The sequence below is a fragment of the Helicoverpa armigera genome, chromosome 17, assembly GCF_030705265.1.
Source record: "Helicoverpa armigera isolate CAAS_96S chromosome 17, ASM3070526v1, whole genome shotgun sequence".
In the NCBI taxonomy this organism is placed as follows: Eukaryota; Metazoa; Arthropoda; class Insecta; order Lepidoptera; family Noctuidae; genus Helicoverpa; species Helicoverpa armigera.
Window position 1 is genome coordinate 2,920,547 of NC_087136.1, and position 26,173 is coordinate 2,946,719.

The 26,173-nt window shown below is 41.8% G+C and overlaps 2 protein-coding genes across 2 annotated transcripts; both read right to left on the minus strand.

The window, feature by feature from the left end:
• Window positions 1-3,795: 3,795 nt before the first annotated feature.
• Window positions 3,796-25,211, minus strand: LOC110370389 (protein ENL). The gene is made up of 4 exons (XM_021326169.3): window positions 25,055-25,211; window positions 24,883-24,968; window positions 5,385-5,571; window positions 3,796-4,909 (listed from the first exon to the last, which is right to left on the minus strand). The coding sequence occupies exons 2-4, from the start codon at window positions 24,916-24,918 to the stop codon at window positions 4,269-4,271; spliced, it is 864 nt and encodes a 287-aa protein (XP_021181844.1). The 5' UTR covers window positions 24,919-24,968; window positions 25,055-25,211; the 3' UTR covers window positions 3,796-4,268.
• On the minus strand, window positions 9,754-10,661 carry LOC135118001 (uncharacterized). Its single transcript, XM_064038723.1, has one exon. It carries the CDS (start codon window positions 10,508-10,510, stop codon window positions 9,761-9,763), a length of 750 nt encoding a protein of 249 aa, XP_063894793.1. The 5' UTR covers window positions 10,511-10,661; the 3' UTR covers window positions 9,754-9,760.
• Window positions 25,212-26,173: the final 962 nt, after the last annotated feature.

Sequence of the window (26,173 nt, forward strand, 5' to 3'; positions counted from 1 at the left end):
TAACTTTTTATAAGGTTGTGAGTCGAGTATGATGTACCTACGTACACATATTTTACTCCTATTTATTATTTGATAGGTATTGTGTGAAGGTAGGTTATCAACTGAGTACCTTCACGTTAATTGTGAGTAGGCTCGTATGTAATGGGGTCTACACACCAAAGCCGCTGACCCGGCGGCACAGCCCGGCGGCACGACTGCCGCGGCATGTGGTGTTCTAGTAATTGTCATATACTCTATGAAAGCCGGCGGCATGATTGTACAAAATACGGCCGGCGGGTTGGGCCGCCGGGCTGTGCCGCCGGCATCAGCGGCTTTGGTGTGTAGACACCTTAATCATCTGATCTGTTCGGGAGACAGTAATCACCTGTTTTTCAGCGAATGATCGTACTTTTAGTATGTGGGAAATCACATCTTTTCGTAGATAGGTAGGTATCTCGTTTATACATATATTGTATGTAGGTAAGGACGTTGTTGCATTGAAAACAGTAGGTACTTGCATTCTAAGCTGGATTGCAATCCGAATAGCGAAAGCGTAATAATATCTTGGCTAGCATTAAGTCATCTCACACGATGCTACTTTTGTATTTGTAAGTGCTTTGAATACACTTACAAACACAAAAATTTACGGCTTATGTTTAACTGATCACCAGATATAGTAACAAACAGCAGACAAAAATAGTAAATGATCACCAAAATGAAACTCGCATTTTAATGTAAAACTATCACCAAAGTTTTAACACTTTGCTATCTTATTTAAGTGAAATTACTCCAAAATAAATCATGCGTAAGCCAAAAATAGTAAATGATCACCAAAATTAAACCACCATTTTAAAGTAAGATTATAACCAAGGTTTTTAAATTCTGCTATCCTATTTAAGCAAAATGAGTCCAAAAAAATCAATCTTATCCCAAAAGTAGTAAATGATCACCAAAAGTAGTAAATGATCATCAAAAAAGTTTTTACATCTTGCTATCCTGTTTAAGTAAACTGACTCCAAAAAAATAAGTTCGGCCTGATAAAATAAATGTAATAACATTATGGGGACCCTTTTCCTGCACTAGCGTGGAAAATTGTCTATTGCATGCCTCTAAACAGTCGTGGTGGCCTAGTAAAAGTCGTGGTGGCCTAGTGGGTAAAGGACCAACCTCAAGTATGAGGGCGCGGGGTCGATCCCAGGTCAGGCAAGTACCAATGCAACTTTTCTAAGTTTGTATGTACTTTCTAAGTATATCTTAGACACCATTGACTGTGTTTCGGATGGCACGTTAAACTGTAGGTCCCGGCTGTCAGTGAACATCCTTGGCAGTCGTTACGGGTAGTCAGACGCCAGAAAGTCTGACACCAGTCTAACCAAGGGGTATCGGGTTGCCCGGGTTACTGGGTTGAGGAGGTCAGATAGGCAGTCGCTTCTTGTAAAGCACTGGTACTCAGCTGAATCCGGTTAGACTGGAAGCCGACCCCAACGTGATTGGGAAAAGGCTCGGAGGATGCATGCCTCTAAACAGTGCGATAAGAGTGTATTGAGAAACACATTCTTCTTCTTCTTTCTCCTGCCCTGTTCCCAATTTTACTTGGCGTCGGCGCAATATGTCATTTTCTTCCATTTTCCCCTGTCACTCGTCATACTGACACTCACGCATGCATTGCAAGCCGGACACATAACTTAATATGGCATCATAATACTTTATTTGGTAATAAGCCTACATTTTATGGCAATCACAGTGACTTATTTAGGCAAAAATAATACATTAATTTGGTCGTCAAGAGTTGGTGATCATTTACTAAATTTGGTGGTCGAATACAATTTAAAGTGAAGTCGTGACTAAAATAGCTGGTACTATTACATTTTTAGACTTTATTTTTCTGGTGTTCAGTAGATATTTCTGGTTGCAAAACTTAGGGTATCAAAGCATTTTATGGTGGTCATTATATTTGTTCCCAAAATTTACTATTGTAACGTAGACAGGGGAAATAATCATTATTAAATTGACGTAGGTAGGTATCACACAGGCAGGCTTGTGATTTAATCGCATGTAGGTAGAATTTCCCCAGAAAATCACATTAGATTTTTCATTGTAGTGGACAGTCAATGTTACAAACATCTTATTCACAGGTCATAAATATTTCGTGCTTTGTATGTTATTCACATAAGCCATTTTATTGCAGGTGATTAAATCATAAATCACTGCAAGTAATTATTAGTAGGCGTTTCTTGAATTTTTGATGTGATCTGTTAAAAAAATATATCCTGTTCAATATGCGATTTTTGTTCGTTTTATTATTTGAAGTCGCTTTTTAGTACTAAGCACACAATAAATGCTAAACACATTTAGCCGATAGGATATGAACATTTTCGTTTGTTTTACACATGCTTTTACATAGGTACTTTGTAAAAAGGCAAAGCCAGCACTAACTAGGTAGATACCTGTAGTTATAACATAACATATTCTCGTAGCAGACTTTGAAATTGATATAGATAGAGCAGCTTTTTTTTTAATATCCAAAATAGCTCATTAGCGATAAATCCGCCCAACTCACAGCTAGGTACTAGGTACAAATATTATCTCGTCGCTAGTTATAATCACCACAATTTACTTGCTAGAATTTACTTTGAAAGCTTGCTAGAAAGCTCTCTAACAAACTATGGTTAGTATTCCTACTTACTAATAACTCTTGCAAAGCGACTGTTGTTTGCACCGCGAATTTAACTATACTTACATTTGATGTATCCCAATCAACTTGATAGGTAATCTCAATCCATACTATACGTTTTTCAAAAAAAATTAATGTATTTTTTAATTCATTTTTTTTTACTTATAAATAGTTGAGGTTTGCTATAGGTACCTACATATACACAACCCAGTTGAACATCTCTTTTTTAAGTCGTAAAAATTACAATTTCAACACTGGTACTCCGGTTAGAATGGAAGCCGATCCCAACATAGTTGGGAAAAAGGTTCGAGAGATGATGAAAAATTACAATTTAGATGCAGCATAGATTGAGGTTACGTTTCGGTCATTAGGAGAATTGACATTCAGTTCCATATTGTAATGTCTCAGCTGCTAGCTAGCGCGATTTATTCCAATACCCTAAAGTCCTTTAGTTTCCCATAGCTGGCGGTGGATGTAGCTGACGGAACCCTCAGAAGACCAGGCGATACGGGTAAGTACTGAATGGTAAGATTACTTAAACCTAGAAGTCTGCTTATTTTCTGGTATCAAAATCAGCTTGGTTTGTCACACTAAGTAGTTGTTTGAAACAAAAATTTTGGTCGATGGTCGCCGGAAACGAGAGGTGCCATTGTCAGTAATTTTATTTTGTTATGAAATCCTCAACATGCAGTTATGCAGATTACGCTACTTTTTTGAAATAGCAAGTTAATAGTAATAAATCACTGCGATATACTAAACCGGATGCGATATAGAATCTTAGGTAGGTATCGAATGTTTGCAGATACGTGATCAATAAATCTGTTTTAGTAAAGAATAGGCCGATAAAGTTTACTTAGCTACATCAATCATTAAACTTGAGAATTACTTAGCAGGAAAACTAGGAAAAAAATTAGAACACAAAAACAAGTAAATAAAACTGCCATAAATAATTTTAAACAATCTTGGATATAATTTAAACTTATGTAACAAATAATTATTTCTTTCATTTTTCTTTACTTCTACAATTCGTAATAAATCAATTTTCAGCACTCATAAATCACACAAAAATCTAATAATTATTTTCAATTAACTAGTTTCAATGAACAATGGAAATGTTGCTGTGATTAAATAAAATAGAGTCGTATTATATTAGATAATCTATTTATGTCTAATACCCTGTCACTCAGCGATCATAATCTAACGATAGAGGCACGTTCCTTTGTGCGTCATAAAACACAACATTAAACCTTACAAAACAACTCACAACCCCCACTAAAATATCTCATACTTAAATAATATGCAATAAAATAATATTAAAATAAAATATTCAAGTAACAACAGATACCTCTCTTATGTTATTGAGATCTTACTCACAGCACACGTATTTCGTATTCATACAACTAGATTATGTTATGGTACGCTTCACATTACACTAATATATTTAAACTGATAAACGAACCAACCAAAGTAAATAAAGTCTTATAGAAATAAATATTATTATGCTCACTAAACAGTTGCGTCTAGTCTAAGTGTAAGTTCGCATTGCATGCAAAGTCTCTGATGGCACCAGCTAATATCACAACACAGCACTGAGTGTACGGAAGGGACGTCGGTATCACGGCAGCGTGTAGTCTTCTTCGACTTCCTTGAGCGCTCTCCTCAGCGAAGCCGGCAGCTCCGGCACTCTGTATATGGAGTCCGAAATTGGCGGCAATATTAAAGCGTCAACAGACTTCTCGTAATTGGTAAAAGACCAGTACAACTTCGATACACAATTAATCTCGTCGTCAGTCATAGCAACAGATTTCAGTTGTTTCCTGAAGTCTACATAAATGGAATTTCCACATTTTGAGCAAATCTCTTCGAATATGCAGGACTTGGTCCGCTTCTTGGGCGCGTGCTTGCAGCGCAGCGGCTCGACGTACTTGCACTTCTTGTGCTTCATGAGCCTGGCGGGGCGCTCGTCGGTGTCGGAGAGCAGCACCACCAGCTTGCTGGCGGCGTCGACCGCCCCGGCGCGCGGCACCACCTCGCCCCCGCCACTCATCAGCGCCGCGCACAGCTGCTCCGGCGGGTTCTCGAAGTCGTAGTAGATGCACCGGGACTCCGAGTTACTCTTGCTGTTGTTCTCGATCTGCAGACTGTATCTCAAACAAATTTTCTTTGGCCTGTTGCTGTATTTCAGGTACACATGTATCGGTATATCGATGGACGCGCAGCCAGACTCTTGGATTTCGTATGGCGGCTCCTGAAGCACTGCAAAAATAAAGCTGATGTTATTGCTCTGTAAAAATAAACAATAAATATAACAGGGGGCAAAGTCACCGAGATAAATCTATAGGTCAATATAGGTAGAGACCGAGCTATCTGCGGCTGATAATAATGATGAGAGTCTTAACTTATAATCACTATGTGACGATGTCATTATCATGTACAAGTAAGTAAATAGAATATGTGTACATAATGCCTTCTTGTACATCAAAGGATGGTTGACGGGGACACAGCACACCTCGTATGCAAGATAAGAGGAGTACCTACTAGAAATCTCGCTATCAATTTTATATTGCGCAGCCAAAATTATTTTGAAATAATCTCTACTATGTGATTTTGAATGATCTCCTACATATAATGAGTCAAATAATTGCATGTCGACCCCAACTCCTTTAAGTCTTCAAATACATAATATGTAGGTAATGATGGCTTAAGAACTACATGGAAAGATAAAACTTGCCTCTCTTAGGATACACGAACGCGGTAGCTGGGTGTAAATGGAAGACGACTTTGTGCACGAAGGTGCTGATGTCCCGGCCGCTGACTCCGCGGACCCACACTCGCCAGTCGAGCGCCAGAGCGCGCCCCGACGCGGTCCTGCGAGGCTCGCACGCGTGTCCCACCTCTAGCCATATGCGAACGCACATCTGTAACCAAACAAAATCATTATATAATACAACTTATATAAAACATGAGGTTTCACCCGCGTCCCGGGGAAACTTCTTCCCGTACCCGGATAGCCCATGTTCAGCGCAGATAATGTAGCCAGGCTACAAAATAATTTAAATATTTTGTGGTGTAGCTTCATAACAGTGAAGAATTATTCAAATCGATTTAGCAGTTCTGGTGCCTATTCTATTCAAACAAACAAACAAATGTTTCCTCTTCATATATCAGTATAGGAGTACCTATAGGTGAAGAAGAAAAAATTGTTTGTTGGTTTGCCTGTGATACTAGTGCACTGATTTTAAAAATCTCTGTTGGGAAGCTACAAGCTACACTATCGCCGAGTAACACAGGCCACCATCACCATCTCATCTGGGTACAGGAAGTAATTTCCAATGGATGCGGGTGAAACCGTGGCAAACAGCGAGTCTATCATAAAACATTACACGTGATCAGTGATTACATATATCATAACAACAGATAGAAGATCATGTCTCTTGTTCGTGATAGGTCAAAGTTAATCTAAGTTTATTTGATTAGCATAATTAATTATTCTAAATTGTCTAATTATTTTCGCAGAAATAGGCTGTATAAAAACAACCCATTTTTTTGTTTATCAGGGGCTGATCTGTGGTAGTATACATGGGCCCCTGAGGCTGTAACGAATCATTGAAGTATTGGCTGGTACCGGTGATGAGCGCAGATTTATGTATGCTTTCAGGGTGACGAATTCCAGTTTTGATGAATCTACACGTATTTGTATGTTAACAGAAGTATGTACATAATACCTACGTAAGTATGGGCTTAGTTTATTTATAACAGAGACAAAGAAATATTACTCTATTTGATGAACTCTATTTGTTACGAGTTCGAAAGACAACTGTTAAAGTATGTAGGTATATGGGGGTTCAACTTCTTGATTTTAAGTATTATAGTTTAATTAGGCGCTTTAAGTAGAATTTCAGAGAGTGAAATAAAATTTTACGGTAGTAGATTTACTCCTACATAGGATAAGAACTGAGCTGACCTTCGAGAATTTGAAGCGATTGCGGCCATTTCAGTTTTAAAGGGAGATTTTCGGTAAACGGAGGTGTTAAGCATATGCAAATCACAGAATATGATTTGCATAACATGATTAGATACATTTGACAACAATCGATAAATTAATAAAAACACCGCAAGCCTACGTGTGAGATAATCGAACATTTATTATAATTTAGTTGGGTATTATTCAGATCGTGTTTCCGATACGACCTTTTTTTTTTTTTTTTATCGACGTAAAATCATCAAATGACCCCTCCCGCTGTGGGTTAGCAGCGGTGAGGGAGTGTCAGACTTTTACTGACTAAAATCGTCGTGTTCCGTCATAGGCCTTTTATGTACCAGGGCCGCGGTATCTCTTTCGAACAACCCGCAGCCCCGGCAGGCCTTGGCCCTGCTGGGCCCCGCTGGGGTTGCTGACGTCTCTTTGAGGAGCGCGTGGAACAACGCGCGCCGTCGACACGGGTCTGTCGTCTAGGAAGACAGAGGGACGATGAGCCACCCGAACTCACCGCCCACAGACCCACGCCTACGGTGGCCGGGAGTCATCTCGCGACACCCGGCGCCCATGGTGTCTACCTGGTCCAGCGCGGCGGCCGGGATGAGAGGTGCGAACTCTTTGGCGTTCCGCCTCCTCCTTCTCGAGCATGACCGCTTTGCAGAAGGAGGCGACGGCATCCCATTCCCTCTCGCCCCGGACCATGGCCTGAACCAGGGCCGGACGCGAGAGGTCGCCGCCGCCCAAAGCCTCGACGAGGACCCGGCGGTGCCCTTCCCATGCGGGGCACACCTGGACTGTGTGGTCCACCGTGTCCTCGGGGCTGTCCGCACAATGGTGACACCCGGGCGCCTCCTCACGACCGATGCGGTGCAGGTACCTCCCGAAACAACCGTGTCCGGTGAGGACCTGCGTCATGCGGTACGTGAGGGCGCCGTGACTCCTCCCGAGCCACTCCTCAAAGAGGGGACTTACCGCCACGATGGTGGCGTGCCCTGCACTGGGTTGCGATAGTCGCTCCCTCCAGGCCACCATGAGATCGCGCCGGAGCTCCGCCCGCTGCGCGACAACTTGCCGCGGCAACGGGGTTTCTCCCCGGCGCTGAGCCTCCTCGCGCCAGTCGTACAGGCGCAAGAAGACCCTCGCCTCCAGATCCCACGGTGGCAGTCCAGCGAGTAGGCCAGCTGCTTCGCGGGAGATCGTGCGGTACCCCCGGATTAGCCTAATGGCTATCACCCTTTGGGGCACGTTCAGGTAGTGCACAGCCCGCGGCCGTGTCGAACGTGCCCATACCGGGGCCCCGTAAAGGGCCATGGACCGCATGACCCCGCGTAGAGTTTACGGCAGGGGCGTTTGGGCCTCCCAGGTTGGGCAGGAGCCGCTTGAATGCAGCACCTGCCTTCTCCAGTTTGGGGCCCAAACGTCGGAAGTGCTCGACGAAGCTCCACCGGCCGTCGAGGACGAGTCCCAGGTACTTCATCGCCCTCTCGACGCCGATGGTAGCCCCCCCCACCGTGACTTGGGAGCCTGAAGGTGGCGCGTTCCGAAGCCCATGAAAGCACATGGCCTCGGATTTGTGCAAGGCCACCTCCAGTCCCAGCAGCTGGATCCTCTCGATGACTATCGCAACCCGCGCGTCATTATGTCGGCCGCCTCCTGGTGCGACCTCCCTTGTGCCAGAACCAGCGTGTCGTCAGCGTAGCAGACCACGCTGACGCCGCTAGGGAGGTCGGCGCGCAGCACCAGTCGTAGCCGATGTTCCACAAGAGCGGCCCCAGTACCGACCCTGCGGAACACCGCACGACATCTCTCGCCGGTTCCATTCCCCGTTGTGACCAGGGTAAATGATGGACCTATCCGACAGATAGGCCTCGACCACGCGACGAAGGTAGGTCGGCACCCGGTGATACCGGAGTGCCTCCCTGATGCAACTCCAGGGAAGGGTGTTGAAGGCGTTGGCGATGTCAAGAGACACCGCCAAGACGACCCCCCCCCGGGACACAGCATCCCCCGTCGTGAGAGCTCTCACGCGCATGATGGCGTCCACCGTTGAGCGCCCCTTGCGGAAACCAAACTGGTGGTCCGCAAGGTCCGGCCCTATCCCCCCAAGGTGCGCGACGAGGCGGTGTGCGACAACTCGCTCAAAGAGCTTGCCCACCTCGTCGAGCAGCACGATAGGCCGGTATGCGGACGGAGAGTCCGCAGGGCGCCCCGGCTTCCGTATGAGGACCAGTTTCCCTGTCTTCCAACGAAGTGGGAACTGGCCCCTCTCCAAGCATGCGCTGAGAAGCCCCCTAAGTCGAGGCCCGAGAGCCTCAAGGGCCAGGACCCAGGCCTTGCCAGGCAGGCCGTCAGGCCCTGGGGCGGTGTTTTTGGCTTTCAGCCTAGCCACCGCCACTCTCAGGTCCACCCCAGTCACCTCGGGGACATCGACGTCGTCGGAAGTGTGGTCCGTCGTTGACACCGCGGGTTGCAGAGACATGGGCGGGGGAGAGTGTTCCCCGCGCGAAGGGAACAGAGCGCTCACCACCTCCTCCACCAGCTGAGGCCGAAGACTCTGGGTCAGCGGGGGGGCCCATGGGCGGAGCTTGCCCCGCACCATTTTGTACGGGCGCCCCCACGGGTCCCTGTCCAGAGACCCCAGCAGCTCCGCATTGGCCACCTCCTTGGCCTGGACGATGGCCAATTGGAGGGCGGTCACCATCCTACCCCGTGCATCTGTGCGTCGGGAACCCCAGGCCAAGTTCTTGGCGTTGAAGTCCCCTAACACTATCACGGGGAGGGAATAACTTCCGACGACGACGGACAACTCCAGGAGGGAGTTGTGGAACTCGGCGAGAGTTCGGCTCGGGGAGAAGTACACCCCCACGACGACTATCTCCCCGAACCGTGCTGCGACGCAACCCCTTCCACTCTTCACCCCTTCGAGGGAAGGAGTACCAGCGGCGGCCGACGATATGATGGTCACTGAGCCGCTAAGGTCCTTAACCCAGTCATCCCTGGGAAGGACAAAGTACGGCTCAGCGACCACGGCGATGTTGATCGACCACTGCGCCATGCTTTGGAGCAGCAGATCCTGGGCACGGGCGCAGTGGTTGATGTTCGCCTGGAGGAAGCGCAATGGAGCCAGACTAGCACTCCATCACGTCTTCCTCCTCTTGAGACGCAGACACGGGCGCCGCGACAGCAGCAGTGGCGACGGCGTTGACAGCGGCGGCAGCGTTGGAGGCGGCGGCGGCCGCAGGAGCTGCGGTTGTGGCCACTGCGGAGGTGGCGGTGGTGGCGGCGACGGACGGCCGGCCCTTGCCCTTACTCTTGGTCTTGGCGGGTGGGGCACAGGACTTGCTCCCCGCCCGGTGTTCGGCCGGCTTGCCAGCCGCCGCGCACGCAGTGCAGTGCGGCGCGGCGCTACAAGCCACGGCCTTGTGTCCGGGCTGACCGCAGCGGAAGCAGAGGGCGCTGCGGTCGACCTCCGAGGTGCAACGAACACCCACATGATGCCCGACGTGGCATCGGAAGCACCTCAGCGGTCGGGGGTCAAGCAGCTTGACCTGCGCCGACACCCAGCCAACCAGCAATCTTCGGCCGTCTACGATGCGCTTGGCCGCCGTCACGGGGCAGCTCACCGTGATGGTGCACGTGCCCCTGAAGTCGGGACGTATGGTGCCCGCCTTCACTTCGTCGGCAGAGCACCCACCCGTCCTAGCGACGGCGGCCACCACCTCCTCCGCAGTAACTGAGTCGTCCAGGCCCATGATGCGCAGATCCGCACACTTGTGGGGCCTGGAGACTCGGGCATCGTCCGCACTTATGGACGCCCTAAGCCTCTCGGCTAGAGCGTCTGCGGCGGGCCCACTGGCCGCTCCTGGGACCTCCAGCATACGGGCGCCCGTTGCGGTCACCCTGAGCCGGAGGCCGGAGGCGATACCCAGCTCCTGCAGGTTCACCGCCTCCTTTGCTTGGGCGAGCACGTCGCGGTACGACACGCCCCTTTTGACCGCGTCCGGCTGTAGTGTGACTACTACAGCCGCGGTTTTGGGGCGCGGAGTTTCGCCGCGGCGGCTCGCCCTGCGCCGCTGTTTCTGGGCCTTCTTTTGGCCGCTTTGGCCGCCCTCCGCCTCTTTTCTTTTCCCCACCACCTGCCACTCAGACTCAGTGGCAGGAGAGGTAGGGGCCGCAGACGGTGTCGGCTTTGGAGGGCGTTTCGCCACTGGTGCCGACGACGGAGCCGGTGCTGACGGTGGCACCGGGGCCTCTGCGCCTGGACCGCCCTTGCGGTCTTGGGCTTTGGCTGAGCGGGCGCCCTCCTGGTCGGTCCGTTCGGCGCCGCGACAGGGGCTTGCTCGGCGGTCCCCTTCTGGGGGGGTGCCGCTGCAACCGCGGCCGCATAGGAGGCCCTTTGGGCCGCTGGGGCTTCGACGCCGCGAGGGGGCGCAGGACCCTGCCCTCCAGGACTGAGAAGCGAGCCTGGAAGGCCGCCATCTCCTGACGGACTAGGGCCAGGATCTGGCTCTCAGCCGGCGCAGTCTGCGCCTGTTGCCTGGCCCCACCGCGCTCCGCCCCCTGCTCGCGCATCTTAGCGAGCTCCGCCCGGAGACTCCTGTTCTCCTCCACAAGAGACTCCAGGGCGGCCGTCAGACGACCCACCTCCTGCTGCAGTTTGGCCAGCTCGCTCACGGGAGCCCGGCCAAAGTTGCTCACCGCTGCGGCGGTGATGGAGGCAGTGGCGGCCTCAATGGCGCCGTCTTTGCTGGCCTTTTTTCTCTTTAAGGCCACCTGCCTGATGGCGGACTCCACCGTCTTCTCGAAGTCCGCCCTGCGCTCCCGGTCGGAGCCGATGGCCGACTCCTCCTCGGAGGAGGAGCTCCGATGAGCCGCTCCTCCGCCACCCCAGAAGCCCTAGCGGACCCTTCGCTGACGGGCCTCCTGGCGACCTTTTGGCCGAGGCCCGCGACCACCAGAGGAGGACCCGGGGTCTTCCCTCCTCCTCTTGAGGAAGGCGTCGGCCCGGTGGTCCTTCTTGTTGCGGGGGAGCTTAAAACCCCCCGCATCCCCCTCGCTGGACACGGACTCGGAGTCCGAGTCCTCATCCCACTCCCTTAGTTCTTCGTTGTTGTTTTTGTTTTATTTGTGTCAGAATCCATATAGTTCCCACGATCATGAGAGCAATTGTTCGTCCACCCCGGCAGTGGCCTCATACCGGGGCAAGCCTACATACTGTTGGGGGCGGCTGGCCCCAACAGGGGGGAGCGCTAACGACCGTGTCCCCCACGGCCATTCATCCCCTCGCCGCGCTCCCGAAACTTGGGATTGGGTGGTTTTTTATCATGAGGTGTCCTTCCTCTGGGCCGGGCGATTAAGCCAAGCCCTCGGCGGCGGCATTATGCATGCCTCCGTCTGCTGTCCGGCCAACCCGGCTCAGCAAACCCGCCGAAAGGTTTGCTCTTCGTTGTACGAAGAGCAAACGACCACCGCTTAAGTGCGCCTGCACCTCCGCGGGTATGGCCGCATCCTTGCCATGTCCACTAGCGTGGACTGGTCAGGAGCGGCCCCTCCCTGGGTCCCTCTTTGTCTGGCCTCTCCCCTGAACCTTTCCGGCATGAGTATCTCTACCGGCAGAGCTTCAGGATCATTGAGGCACACAAGCCCCACCACGACGACAACGTGGGGACCCCCTCGGTGGGGTTCCGATACGACCTTAATCAGAAAATAATTAAAGATCTGATAAAAATAAACATCTTGATTAGTAGTCCAAATGATATAGATACATCAATTTATGATTACACTGCGTTTTTTGCAACGATGCATTACAGAAAAAGGAGCACACATTATACATATTTGTCTTACATTATACATATTATGAGTTCCAATGATGTCAACTATGTACTCAGAACTTCCCAATTAGTCAAATTTATTAGGAGCATTAACATATCCATAGTCCAAAGCACTTACAAAACCATAAAGTGGAATCGTAAATCATCACTGACTGACAATAAAATGTGCTGTCCACTGCGTACTTCGCTATTAATAGGTTACTGTTTAATATAGGAGAGAGCATCAACAAAACACACATTAATTTATTAAGTTATTACTTCAAATATGGGACGTAGGACAACACTTATAATAAATTAATACGCCCTTGTCCTTTATAGATAAACGGTCAAGAAATAGACGGTCTATTTATCAGCGACTCGTCCACAATGAGTTTCTATTAACTCTATTCAGAAGTCAGTCCGTACTTGCAGATTGCAATTGTTTTAATAAACGTTATTTTATAGAATTCTGTTGTGTTTATAAAGTGATAGTTTTTATTATTGAAGATAAGGAAGTGTACGATATTTACTCAAATGTCAGTAGATAGTATTTAAACTTAATTACAACTCTCTTTCATTAAAATAATTAAATCTAAAGTAAATGAGATGGAATTAAGTAATTATCTGACTTGAGGTGGCATAATAATGACGAGGAAAGTCAGACATCCTTGATCAGTAAAATATATAAACCAGAGAAAAATTATCACTTCTATCTAAAAGACCATCCTGAACCCATTTTATATTGAAACAAATTCTGCGCAGCCAGTTATGTTTAAAAGAAAAGAAGCAGCATATAGATACTTCGAGCATCTATTTACTTATGTCTGTTGATCCACTGAAGCGCAACCTCTTCCGGAAAACGGTGGCTGAGCATTGCGTTCATTTTCACTGCTTTTACCGCCTACTAATAAAATATCATCAGTAAGAAACATAATTAAATTATTACCTATCTACAACTCAATACAAGGGAGGGTAAGTAGATGTTGTGAAAGAAAGGGTAAAGGATTTACCGAGGTCGTAATTAGAACATTATTCTGCTCTTAAAACTGCGAAAGAATGAAAATAGTAAAATTGCGCTTGCTGCAATACATCAATGCATCTTTTAGATTATAAACTTATTGCTGTAACATAGAAAGACCTTAGCAACAAAACACAGATGTGTTGCTACGATAAAAATCGCCCGCGCATTGAATGTTTTGCCTAACAAAAACTAACGTTCAGCGTAGAAACAACAACATGGTTTAGCTAAAACGACCCGTATAACCCAAACTATGATTTAAAGCGCGCACAAATTACCGTCTAATTTGTACACAAATTGAAACCAACCGTACCTACAGTTGTAGGCGTTTATAAAAACCAAGTACGGTGTGTGAATTGTGCCAAAAACAACGGAGATTACGTCAAGTTTCGAGGCGGCCTTGGCCGTGAATAGAGACAGTTCGCAGCCGAGCAGACTGTAATGCTGTAACTAGGTAACGATCATCTAGCTAGTACATTCACCACTGACGACCGACACCCACAATCATTCGCCCGTGAATCATGCAAATTGCTGAACTAAATAATGGCGTCCCGTGACTTCTGGTCTAAGAGAGATCAACGACTTTTGACCGGTGAAATTTTAACTAGGTATTTACAAGTCAAAGCAGCCTATATTTGTATGTGTTTTGGTATTTAAATATCCGGAAAACAATATGTCAGAAATCTGGTTTCAGTTTGGATCGATACAATAAATCACTCAAAAAAACTTTTTTGTATTTTTATGTTTGTTTGTATGATCACGCATATCATTGTCTTCAGTAACAATCCGTCAATATTAGTCATTGAAATAAATAAAGTTGAACATATTTTTTTCATAATCAAATAAATGCTAAATTGACAGAAGTGTAGATATAGGGCAATGCAGTTGCAATCGTCAGTAAATTATAACATCTTACAATGCAGTTTTATCACTTGTGAAATATATTGGAATGCATGAATCGTTCGAGCAGTTACTGCTGTACATAATGTTGTTCATGTAGATTTATTTCAGACTTCAGTTATTGGGACAAATAATCTTCTTAAGATTTTCAAGAGCACTGATGATACTGGATCCTTTACTGGATCACGTACTTTTCTGTGTACAGGATTTTGTGTTGAAAAAAAAAACAAAAAAAAAGGGTACATAAACAAACATACCTTGTGAATAGTAGATATTTTCGTTTATGATTCACAAACACTTAATTATTAAAAACCATTAGCAATAAACCAATTACATAACATAATAAATATTATGTAAACATAAAATCAACAGGGCGTGTCTGTCACTTTATTAACGCTGACAGACTTTGCACACATAGACAGAGAAACTTTGCACAAGTGAAAAATTTCAAGAAAAAAAATAACAATAACAACCTTTATGGTAAGCGCGATGCGATTAAATAAAAATTGTTCAATTTCATATTTTATGATCGCAATATCACAATACAATTATTTTTACTGTTAAAGTAAATATATTGCAATGTTGTGGTTGAATCGTAATATGGAATCAGCAAAATGCAATTTGTAGGTCGTCTTATTAATGAGTTTGCATGTGTGCTCCAAAAAGGTTGACTACAATTTTATTAAGGGAAATAATAAGAAAAGCCGGTATCGCGAAATTTTTTTTATTCATATTTTCTTTTGCGTCTTCACATGAAAGTGTTATAGAACTCATGTACCTATTTAATTTTACTTTTTTTCTCGGACACAAAAATTCGAGCTGAAGTTGACTGAATATCACAACTATGGAATCATAACACTTTCTGTAACGAGTGATTTGCCAAACAAATTCTAAGATCAATACTCACTATCAACAACACTTGTCTTCACTAATTGTGGCATTTGTGGGGGCAAAGCTATATGATATGCTTAATCGTAGCTAATACGCGGTAGTTCACGAAACAAACTGGGCCAATCACAGAATGCATTCGATGCGACACATCTGCATAGGAAATGTCAGCGTGATTATTATTTTATGAGTTGTAAGGGTAGACAAATAACAAAAGCTTCGCGCAATATCTCTGTAAGCGCAGTGTTTACATATACTGCAGCAGCATACCATACCTCGTTACGGGTGGGTAGTTAGAAGCCAGAAAGTCTGACAACCATTCTTACTGAAGGGTATCAGGTTGCCCGAGTAACTGGGTTGAGGAGATCAGATAGGCTGCCGCTCCATGTAAAACACTGGTACTCAGTGGCATAATGGTTATCAGGTTAGACTGGAAGCCGACCCCAACATAAATGGGAAAAGGCTAGGCAGTTGATGATGTCCAAAAATATTTTTCAAATGAATTGCAACTTTTTGTAGAAATACGATTACTAATAATGTTATAAGTACATAGAAGCGCATATCCACATCACATATTTACCTAAAATTTTAGTTAAAAGTTTACGTATCTAATCAATCAATGTAAAACCGTTTGTTACAAGAAAATGTAATTAAAATTGCTATCGAAATCCGATAAAATTATTCTTTTATCCGAAGTATTTTTTAATTATTTTGGAATATTTTTCAGATGGCTTGTTTTGTTTTTCAGTAGTGATGCGCAGTACAAATAAATAGCAATAGCTTTATTTTTTTCCGATATTTCATTTAATGGGCGTTTTCCTACATGTGGTATATAATTTTAGTACTTTGTAGATAAGTACCTACCGGATATGACTAATGCTGAAAGGATTTATTACAAACAGATCAATAATATTGATAGACAGATAATTTAGTTAGATAAGTGCCTAATGTATTTTTATGTTCCTTATAGATTCATACTTAATTAAATCTATTTAAATAAACTGTTATAATTTCTAAGGTAAATTAATATTTAAGCATCTATCTAGTTTTTCTCTAAATAATTCACACTTCAAACATTTGATTAAATCGGGATTTTAATACAAGTTTGTTATAACTATGCCGAGGAAACACTCAAAAAAAATATTAACTGATAATTAACGTTAATTTATGTAAAACTATTCTTATTTCATTCGATTACCCACAAAGTTGAACATCAATCTAATTGTGACATAACACATTATCATTAACATAATATTGGATACCATACATTTAACAGCGATTTATCCTTCACGGCTAAACTTGAAGATAAGATTAAAAGTAACTCAATATCTTAGATTATTCACAATTTTAACATTAGGTACATAGGTCTTAAGTAGATTTATGATACTTGAAGTTCTACAACTGACAATAGACGCGCGTGTTTAAAGGGGACCAAATAAACTTAATGTTCCCAATACATACAATATTCAACAAAAGCATTTGTTGATTGGTATTAAATCACTTAATTATCAATATTCAATATGTTTAATATGTACTAACTTTGGTACACGTCAGCACGTGAATCGACGATAAAAAGACCTACCATGTCATTCTGATTAAAGAGCAGTACGTATGGAATTTTAATTTGATTATTTTACCACGTTTTTATAATCATGTACACACACCTACTTCTATAGTATTGAAGACTAGTTGAAACTACATTATCGAATTTTTGGTATATTGTTTTTATTTTATAGCCATCAGGTAGTTAGTAGTCGTAACCAAGAATTTTGTAACAGGTGTATCCTTTTGTAACACAGTCATATTATGCAAAATACGGTCGAATTTTCGCGGCGATTGTTATCATCATAAAAATTACCACCAGGCACCAGGCTCAGTGTAGGTTTATAATATAGTTAATATGGAAAATCAAGGTAATAATTCAATTTTAAACGGTACTTAGTTACCAACAAACATACCTAGAATAATAAGTTTATAAGACTAACAATAGATTGCGTTAAAGTTTTATGTACTTGGGTAGATTAAAGCATTTATATAAAACCGCTTAACAATTCTTAAAAGAATTCGACATCTAGCACGTTGATGCGAGATGAAACCGGATTCGTTTAGTAAGCAGTTTCCCCTGTATACACACTAGGTATATAATGTTTGTTTGTCGTTGGTCTAGCTGTCGCAAGTGCGGCTGCTGAGCACGAGGTCTCGGGTTCGATTCCCGAGTCGGGCCGAAATCGCTTTGTGGGTTTTAGAAGACTTTCACAAAGCAGCCCGGAGCCTGGAAGTTGGTGATTGATACACCCGTGCATCGGAGAGCACGTAAATGTCGGTCCTGCGCCTGATCTCTCTCCGGTCGTGTCGGATTGCCGTCCCATCGGATTATGAGAGTGAAGGAATAGGGAGTGCACCTGCGTCTGCGCAAATGCTTGTGCACTATAATATGTCCTGCGCAATTGGCTGATCTCCTTAAATGAGAACAGCCGCCGTAGCCGATAATCGGCTAGGAGGACATCATCATAATGTTTGTTTTATATTTTATTCTAGGTCATCGAGGTTTTCGTACAAAATCATGCTATTGTTTTTTTAATAAGTTTATATTTAGATATTTATGTATCGAGGATGTATTGTATGAGATCCGTGAATCGGTCAACGAAACCAAACATTTTTATATATTGGCATAAATACTTTTTAATTAAATTCAAATTTTTATATCAATAAAATATGCTATACCATTACGACTTCATTAATGTGAGTAGGTATATGTTGAGAAAAAATATATGCACACTTTCAACGTTGCAAGTTTTCAATTGATAATTAATGATAATTTAAAGCTATAATATATTAAGTAGTTAACGATAATTTCTCGATATAGCAACGGCCAAAATCACAGGTAAAACTAGTTATATAATAATGAAATGGTCGTAAGTATAACATAGAGTTTCAAGGTTGTCATTAAGATTGAAAGTTACTATGATAGTTGTATATCTACTAATCAAACATAATACATATAAAAATATAACAATAGCTTGGTAATTAACCGCCAATTATATTCAAATAAAAATATATAACTTTTTGTAAACTAGCTCATTGTTATGAAGAGTACAATTTGTTTCATTTATAATACTAAACCTGATTTTAAAGTTGAAAGTGCGTCGTCATTCATTAAGCCTTATCATTATATTTTTTTCAAAGATTTTTGGTATTCTGTAGCTAGCTGATAAGGTCAAGTTCAGCAGAAGAATATTAAAGAGCAAAAAGCAAAAAAAAAAAACAATATTATTATGTATAGCTAGAGATTTTCCGGACAGTTATTTCAGCCATGTTGTACGGATCTAGTACCGTTGCTGGCCTTGACTAAAATTTTTTACAATGCCATGTTGGGTCTTATTTTTATTGAGCATGAAGTTACGCGTGCGGTACAATTACATATATCGGAATATATGTAATTAAGTATGGTTTATAAATCGACTATTGAGGTATTTTATAATAATTTTGATGTTATAAAATATGGAATGCTGATTGCTTGAAGGGAACTGCAACCTTTTTCAAAGTTCTCAGTACACTATGGAACTTTTTTTCGAATCAAAGCTCATGTATTTAACCCAAATTAAAACAATCAATAGCCTTTTAATATTTTATTCTAAACTCCCATGAATATTTATAGCTAAAACAAATATTTATTGCATTCGGAGGTTGCAAATCGCATAAGAATTGGATTTGCATAAGTTAGTTCCCGTTATACTTAGTCATTCGCGGGAAGTCATTTATTAATTCGATAATACAAATACAAGCACAATTTTTGACTCATTAGTTTCTTTTACCTCGGCTTATGAACGTTTTGGAAAAATAATTAAAAGGTTAAGCACTAAATCAGAATGCTTTTGATTTATGTATCAATAGCTAACTTTACCTAACACGTAAATGCATTTTCTGCTGTAACATTATCCTACTCCTAAGATAGAGTAACCACGTTATCTAGATTTAAAACCATAATATGGCACAATTTTCACAAGTAAAATTATTGCGATCTATTTTTCAATGATATAGGTTAGGGTAGGAGTTATCTGCGCTATTGAGTCACTATATATTTTTGTGTGAATCATAAAACAGATTATCTTCTTACGATGTAAGATTGAGCGAAATATGTTGCTGCGCCTCAAACCGAAATTTGGTTTTCCCAGTCGCCATGTTTTATGCAACAAGGCAGATTACTCGAGCTTAGTCCTACCACACGCTCGGAAGCTGCAGAGAATCCGGTTTATAATCACAATACTACTCAAAACCGGTCTGCTAATTTAAAAACGTAATATTTGTCCAAAAAACTGACAGAATTTTTTTTTGCTTTATCAAGCATCCATTCAGAGAATATCGAATCGAAGAGGATACTACTTGACTACTTTTTTTTTTAGAAGAATACTTTTAGGTACCTGTTTAGCTTAGAATATTTTTTCCTTAATAATTAGTATGGACTGCACGTAACGATCATGATCACCTACAAACGTTGTTCTCTCAGTCAAAATAAAACTAGGTTCTTTTAGTCGTTTTCCTGTGGAAACCCTAAGTTAAATATAGCTATTTTTACTTTTCCTCAATAAATAGGACCAGTCAGGTTTTTCATTGACAAGATCGCGTACCGTTCAAGGCTGGTAATACCAGTTACCAATGTTGCCATGTTTGAAAATGATTTAAATAAGTCATCAGAGAGACATGTCTCCGATGAGTGAAGGTGATGCTATAAAAAGCGGCTAAGAGCGAGTAAGAATCGCATACGAAGGGTTCCGAAATATAAAATGGCTATAAAAGGGGCCCATTAAAATATTTATTTAATTCTAGTTTTCATTATTTGTTATTGTACAATTGTAACATAATAGCGGTTCATGAGATACATCTTAGTGATGTATGAATAATAAGCTCTCGTTTTCTCTTCGGATTCTCCTCTGAAACGCTTGATATTTTTTGCGTTGCCTTTCGTATTTTGACTTTTGAATTTTGACTTTGACCACACATTTATTGAAGATATAAAACTTATTCTGGCTCTTGCAAACAAAGGATCCTAAAGGTTCCTCCTGTCATTTCTTCCTCTATGTCTTCCTGACAGTAAATAATTAACAATCCCGGCTACAGTTTAGATAACTGCAGAGAGCGGTGTCGTAACTTTACGACTTACCTTTGAGTATTAAAGCCTACTTATTTTGTCGTATTAAGCAATACCTATGACTAGTTTTTATACAGATATTATAGCGATATACAGTAGGTGAAACTAGACTAATAACAGTACAGTTGGCGCCAAATAACTTGGCAATTCTGAAGTTTGACGCCCTGCGCTCGTGCAGATATTGTCAAGAAGCTTTGCTTGTCCGTGTAGTTTAGTGGACTTCTAAAAATTCTACCCCAAATAGCGTAAAATGGCTAACTTCATAGAATTATTTGACGAAGAGAAAAGGGTCGTTTTTGGGTTACCTAATCAAAACTCGACCATCAGTGAGTTTTAAAATTAGTTAATTAATGTATAAGTCAATCAAGAAAATATTGGTAATTTTTTTCAGTCAAGTCAATCAAGAAAAAAAATTAACAATTTTTTTCTTAGTAACACCAGGCCTCTGTCACTCGACGTACTTGCGCGCGATAAATGCCTACCGCTCGCTGGGTTACCGGTAGCCCCACGCGGCACAGGGCTTTCGACAGCCGCTCGCGACGCGCGCGTTTTATGTTTATTATTTTTATTTGTGAACATTATTGTCTATGTTTTATTTGGTTTTTAAAATTATCTAATAAACTGAAGAACTATTTTGATTTGTGTAGGTGTATATGTGACTATTTTAGGAAAATATAAAGGTTTCCTATTATATATGTATAGGCATTTAGAAATATTTTATACCTATGTATGAATATACATTGGGTATTTTTTTAAGTAAAAATACTTATCTTCTTTGTAATTTTAAAAATAAGCGACTTACTTTAGATACTTATACCTTATACTTAGTTGTATATGCAATGATTACCGAGTTTTGTAGCTAAAAATATTTCGAGTATAGGTAGGTATAGTTCTCGTCCAACTAAATGGTGGCTTGGAACATTGCATTTATATCGCTGCGCAGATACCAATTTTGGGTAAGTAGGGATGTATCAGCGGTCAGCGGTGTTGTGCCAGGGGTAATAGGTAAGTATAGAATACTTGCGTGTTCTGTGCTCGAAAAGTAGTTGGGCACCTCCATTGATTCGGGAAGTCAGTTACAAATAAGCGTAACTTTGTTCCCTATTTAATTGTAAGAGGCAACCCTACGCTCGCTGTCGGCACGGTCGCGGTCACTGAACTGTGCGCTATCGCATTGAAATAACAATCGAGCGCTGGAGTTTTTAAGGTTCATTTTCTAACGCAGCTATGAATTTGTAGGTAGTTTGGGAACTTGTAGGTGCTTATAACAGTAGGTATGGACTTTTTTGTATGGAGTGATTTATCTGTTACGTAGTAACTATTATATAATCTGTGGTAACACTGTTATCCCTTTCCTTAGGTATAATAATGCAATTTTTGAGCCAAGTGTAAGAAACGAATCCAAAAAATAGGAAAATGCAAAAATAGTACCTATAAATGTTCTAACATAAGTTGATTAGGGATACTAACTACAAGACTCGTTTAAAGCACTGGTGTGAATATTGTAATTCTATGACATAAGTGACTTCCGAGCACTGAACCCACGCGGCCCGTCCTAAATACACATCAATCTACACTCATTTGAATACTTTTAAATACTTAGTCACATTTGAACGTATTTACCTACGTATGTGTATTTCAGGAAAATGATCACGTAATTTCATCATGTGAGATGTTACGCAAATTATTAAAATTAAATAAAAGGTATGATATACCTAGGTTGAAAAAAATCTTCGAAAAGTCTAGGGTCCAAAGGCATCAGAAAACATTTTTTATATATTTTTTTAAACTTGAAAGATGGATGGAAATGGTTCGAATGGATGGATTGTGTGATAAAGGATGTTTAAATATAAATAAATAAATAAAAATATTAGAATAAAATGAAGTGACTTTTGACGTCAAAACTCAATTGGCTTATATTTATTGTCAATAATAAAGGTAAATAAAACATTAATAAATACAATTACAAATGGCATACTCGAATGCTTGCTTGACTACATTACCGAGCAAAGATGGCCTTTTTTAAGGATTATTGAATTAAAAAATATCGTAATATTGCTTAGGATTTAATAACGGACAGCACATAATTCATTTTAACAATCAGTATTTAAGATTGGGCATACTCGTATCACATGATAAGTTGGCTTACGTATATTATCTTCAATTACCCTTTTTCCAATGTAGGTTGTAAATCCCCCTGTCAGTTTTATATATGGTCCTATATATGATGATATGACGGAGTATGACTCATCATCCATCCTCCGAGCCTTTTCCAACTATGTTGGGGTCGGCTTCCAGTCTAACCGGATGTAGCTGAGTACCAGTGCTTTACAAGGAGCGACTGCCCTGTCTGATCCCCTCAACCCAGTTACCCGAGCAACCCAATACCTCTTGGATAGACTGACGAAGACTTAGTTGGGATGACGGAGGATGACTTGAAAGAAAGCTTGAAGCTTTTTGCATGACTTTTTACTAAAAGCCTTGTTTTCGATTACACTTACGATAATACAGCTTGTTACGTTACCATGCAACTGTATAGTGTTTGATTTTTTGTGAGTCTTTTTGGACGAAGGAAATCATCAGAAAATTTTTCTCGCGGTTTGACAGATAGTGTCAGATTTTTACGATCTTAAAACCGCATCTGTTCCCTCTGCAGCCCTCTGTGTACCAAAGCCAACTCTTTCAAACAATTACGCAGTCTCGGCGGGTTTTACAAAAGCCCGCAATAAACACTTTTGACTTTTCCTGTTAAATTATGTCGTAAAACGGAAAACCTTATGAGGACTACCTACTAGTCAAAGCTATTTTCTTTACTGGAAAAGCTAACTTTATTTATATGACAATTTGGCCGCAACCGGCTGTTATAATAGTCATGAATTATGGCTTTGTGTTAAATTGACCTAGATTTGCGCAGTTTTGTCTGAAATAGGTACCTTTGCCAGATAAATATGTACTGTTCTGCAACTAACAAAAGAATTATATTCTGGCGTTAGATAAGTATCAGATTGCAGTGTTTTGATAGCGTAACAATATGCGCATCTATTTTGGAGCAGCATTTAAATGAACTATCTATTTGTATCTTTAAATGGTAATGTCAAACATGCTCATCATATTTTCTGTGTTAGGAAGAGACCTTTATCAGCATTGGGACAGGAAAATCGACGATGTTTTTAAAGCTACAATTCTGATAGATTTTTTCTTTAAAAGACCCAAATTAGATTTTAATATGTGTGTATATGTATAAGAAAATAATACATGTCTCAAACAATCTTAAGTGGCGAGGTCAAGTAACGAGGAAGGTACGACCATATAAGAAACCTGTTCGTTTTCGGTACACGCCAGCGGTTTCTGGTTTAATGCGATTGATAAACATTGAAATATTAAGACTTTTATACCCTTTATTTGAATATCTTGGAAGTTTAGATATAATTTGAAATTTTTTTCAGGCAATGTCAAATCGTCCTCTGAATGAGTGGCGTGTGAATGACCTTTCCATTTTTTCTGGAGTGTGTGTGAATCTGTATTTTATGTTGCCTCAATGAATTCTTAAGAAATAGGTACTACATCTGTTTTGCTTATAGAAGAAGAATACCTCTAAATCTAAAAGATTTATAGATCTTATACAGTCTCATTAAGATTTTGATAAAAGCATTATTAAATTCTCATCAACTATTTAATTGATGGACTGATTCTGTCATTAGTATCATCTCACAAAGATAATTAAGCAATGTCCCATAGTACTGACGTCAGTGTTCCATGAGGAATTAGGTCGCAAAGTTCCATAAAGGTTAAAATTTACATGTTCACCATATACCCGCAATCATGCAGCCCACGATTATCGTAGATATAATATTTCTTAAATACACACTTGTTGTGCACACAGACGCAGATTAAATAAATTATTGTACGTAGGTAGGTACCAAACTATCGTACCGATAAGCAAGATAAGAAAACATATACGGTTGTATTCGAAACACAAGAACCTCTTGGAATACTAGGTAATCATCGAGTTAACGCTAATGGTTTTCTAATGATTTACGATAGAGTTAAGCAGTCAAGCGACATTCTGTTTGAGCATAACAAACAAAAATAATCTTCAATGTCGAAACAAGAGCCACAAAATTATTCATTAAACTCGTGTCATGTGTCGGAGAGGAAAACGAGTTTGAAAACTGTCGCAGCAACGTGCGCGTGTGTATGATTCACGAGCAGCCATCCCGTCGGACCTGACAGGAACACTTTCGTACAAAGTGATTTGGCGATTTTCATGGCAATCCGCGAATTCACGGTCAATAAACGCTCTGAACGATACTTCTAATTCCGTAGGAGATCTTCAATACACAGCACAAACGGATATCGACTGTGCGACCAAGCATTACGGTCCATATTGGCATAACATAAGTACGTTTTGGACAGTGATACAGATGCAGCGTGCATTGACTGTCCTGCGGGTCATCGTGCACTAACTGTTATCCGAACACTCACCGGCTTGTCATGATGTAATAGGGGGCCTTCAGTCATTTTCTAAAATGTGATAAAACCGCCGAAGTCCGTGCGGCGGCGGCTGACATCTGCAACAAGAGGCCATCGAGGTCATATGATTGGAGCTCACTAAGTCAGGCGACCGTACACATGTTATAAAATCACTGGGGCTCACTTGTGCTGTGTTGTACGTAAACAAAGATGCATGAAGGCAGATCTAGGTTCCCGGGCGGGAAGTCAAACTCGCAGCATGTCTGACAAGGAGGCACCGGTAAGGTTTGTTTATCACTGAATCAGCGAGCGCGCGCGGCGGTGTGGGGGCGCGGTGACGCCGACGTCGTGACGTGAGCGCGCGCGCCTGCGCACACGCGCACCTAACATCTCCATATTTTCTTGACGTGTATCGAATAACGTTCCATTTCACAGAACGCTAAGTATTCAGCACATTATGTACATGTAGCGAATGCAATTAATTAATTACGAAACAGAAAACGCACGAGAGACTGAATTAACTATAAAATTAAGTATTACTATGTCTACCGAACTTCTACCGATAGCAGTTGTGTAGAAATGTCAAGCAAAACCCAGAAGTGGAATTTATGAAACAAAAAATAAAACAACCTGTATTATTGGGTTTTATAGTTGGTTCTTTTAAATCAAGCGAGTGACTCACTGTTGAGAATAAACCCTGATCATGCTTCAAAACTGATAGCTTCAGTGCAGAGACCCTGAAAAAAATGTTATCAATACTGTAGGAACTTCGCGCTACATTATTGACAACCTTAAGAGGACGAATTGGAATTTTTGGCGCCAAGGATGTCAATTTTTCTCAGTAAATACAAAACGGATCAAAATACAACTTGGTTACCTGAAAGTTCATGATATAAGCCTTATTTTGTTAGTTGTAGAAACATGATTAGGTAACTTTTATAACAGAGAAAAATATATCAAACATACCTCTTTTTTAAAAAGAGATTCACATATTATGGGCAAACGGGACCGATTTAAGCCTCTTAACTTTTTTAGTAGTTGAGTATATACATACTCTTTAAAATGGTAGTAGGAATTTTTATTATATTATCATTTCTAAATATTAAAATTACAAAACCATTTTGTCGCTTACGACTTTTAGTTATAAGCTAGCGCGCGTATTGTTATCCTCGCCCCGCTCAGACGCTCCGACCCCTTTTGGCGCCTTAGATGCGCGTGCCGGTTATGGAATTATTGTTGACCAATTCCTCGCCTTAATAGACTTACACAAATAATATAGTTTACTGTAGATATTTGATCTTGA

Excerpts from the sequence above, each read along its gene's own strand:
- LOC110370389 (XM_021326169.3), bottom strand. The coding sequence starts at position 24,918 with ATGACTGAAGGCCCCCTATTACATCATGACAAGCCG. Across the intron at positions 5,572-24,882 it reads TATTACATCATGACAAGCCG|ATGTGCGTTCGCATATGGCT; the intron begins GTGAGTGTTCGG and ends GTTTGGTTACAG. Across the intron at positions 4,910-5,384 it reads GTTCGTGTATCCTAAGAGAG|TGCTTCAGGAGCCGCCATAC; the intron begins GCAAGTTTTATC and ends TTATTTTTGCAG.
- LOC135118001 (XM_064038723.1), bottom strand. The coding sequence starts at position 10,510 with ATGCTGGAGGTCCCAGGAGCGGCCAGTGGGCCCGCCGCAGACGCTCTA.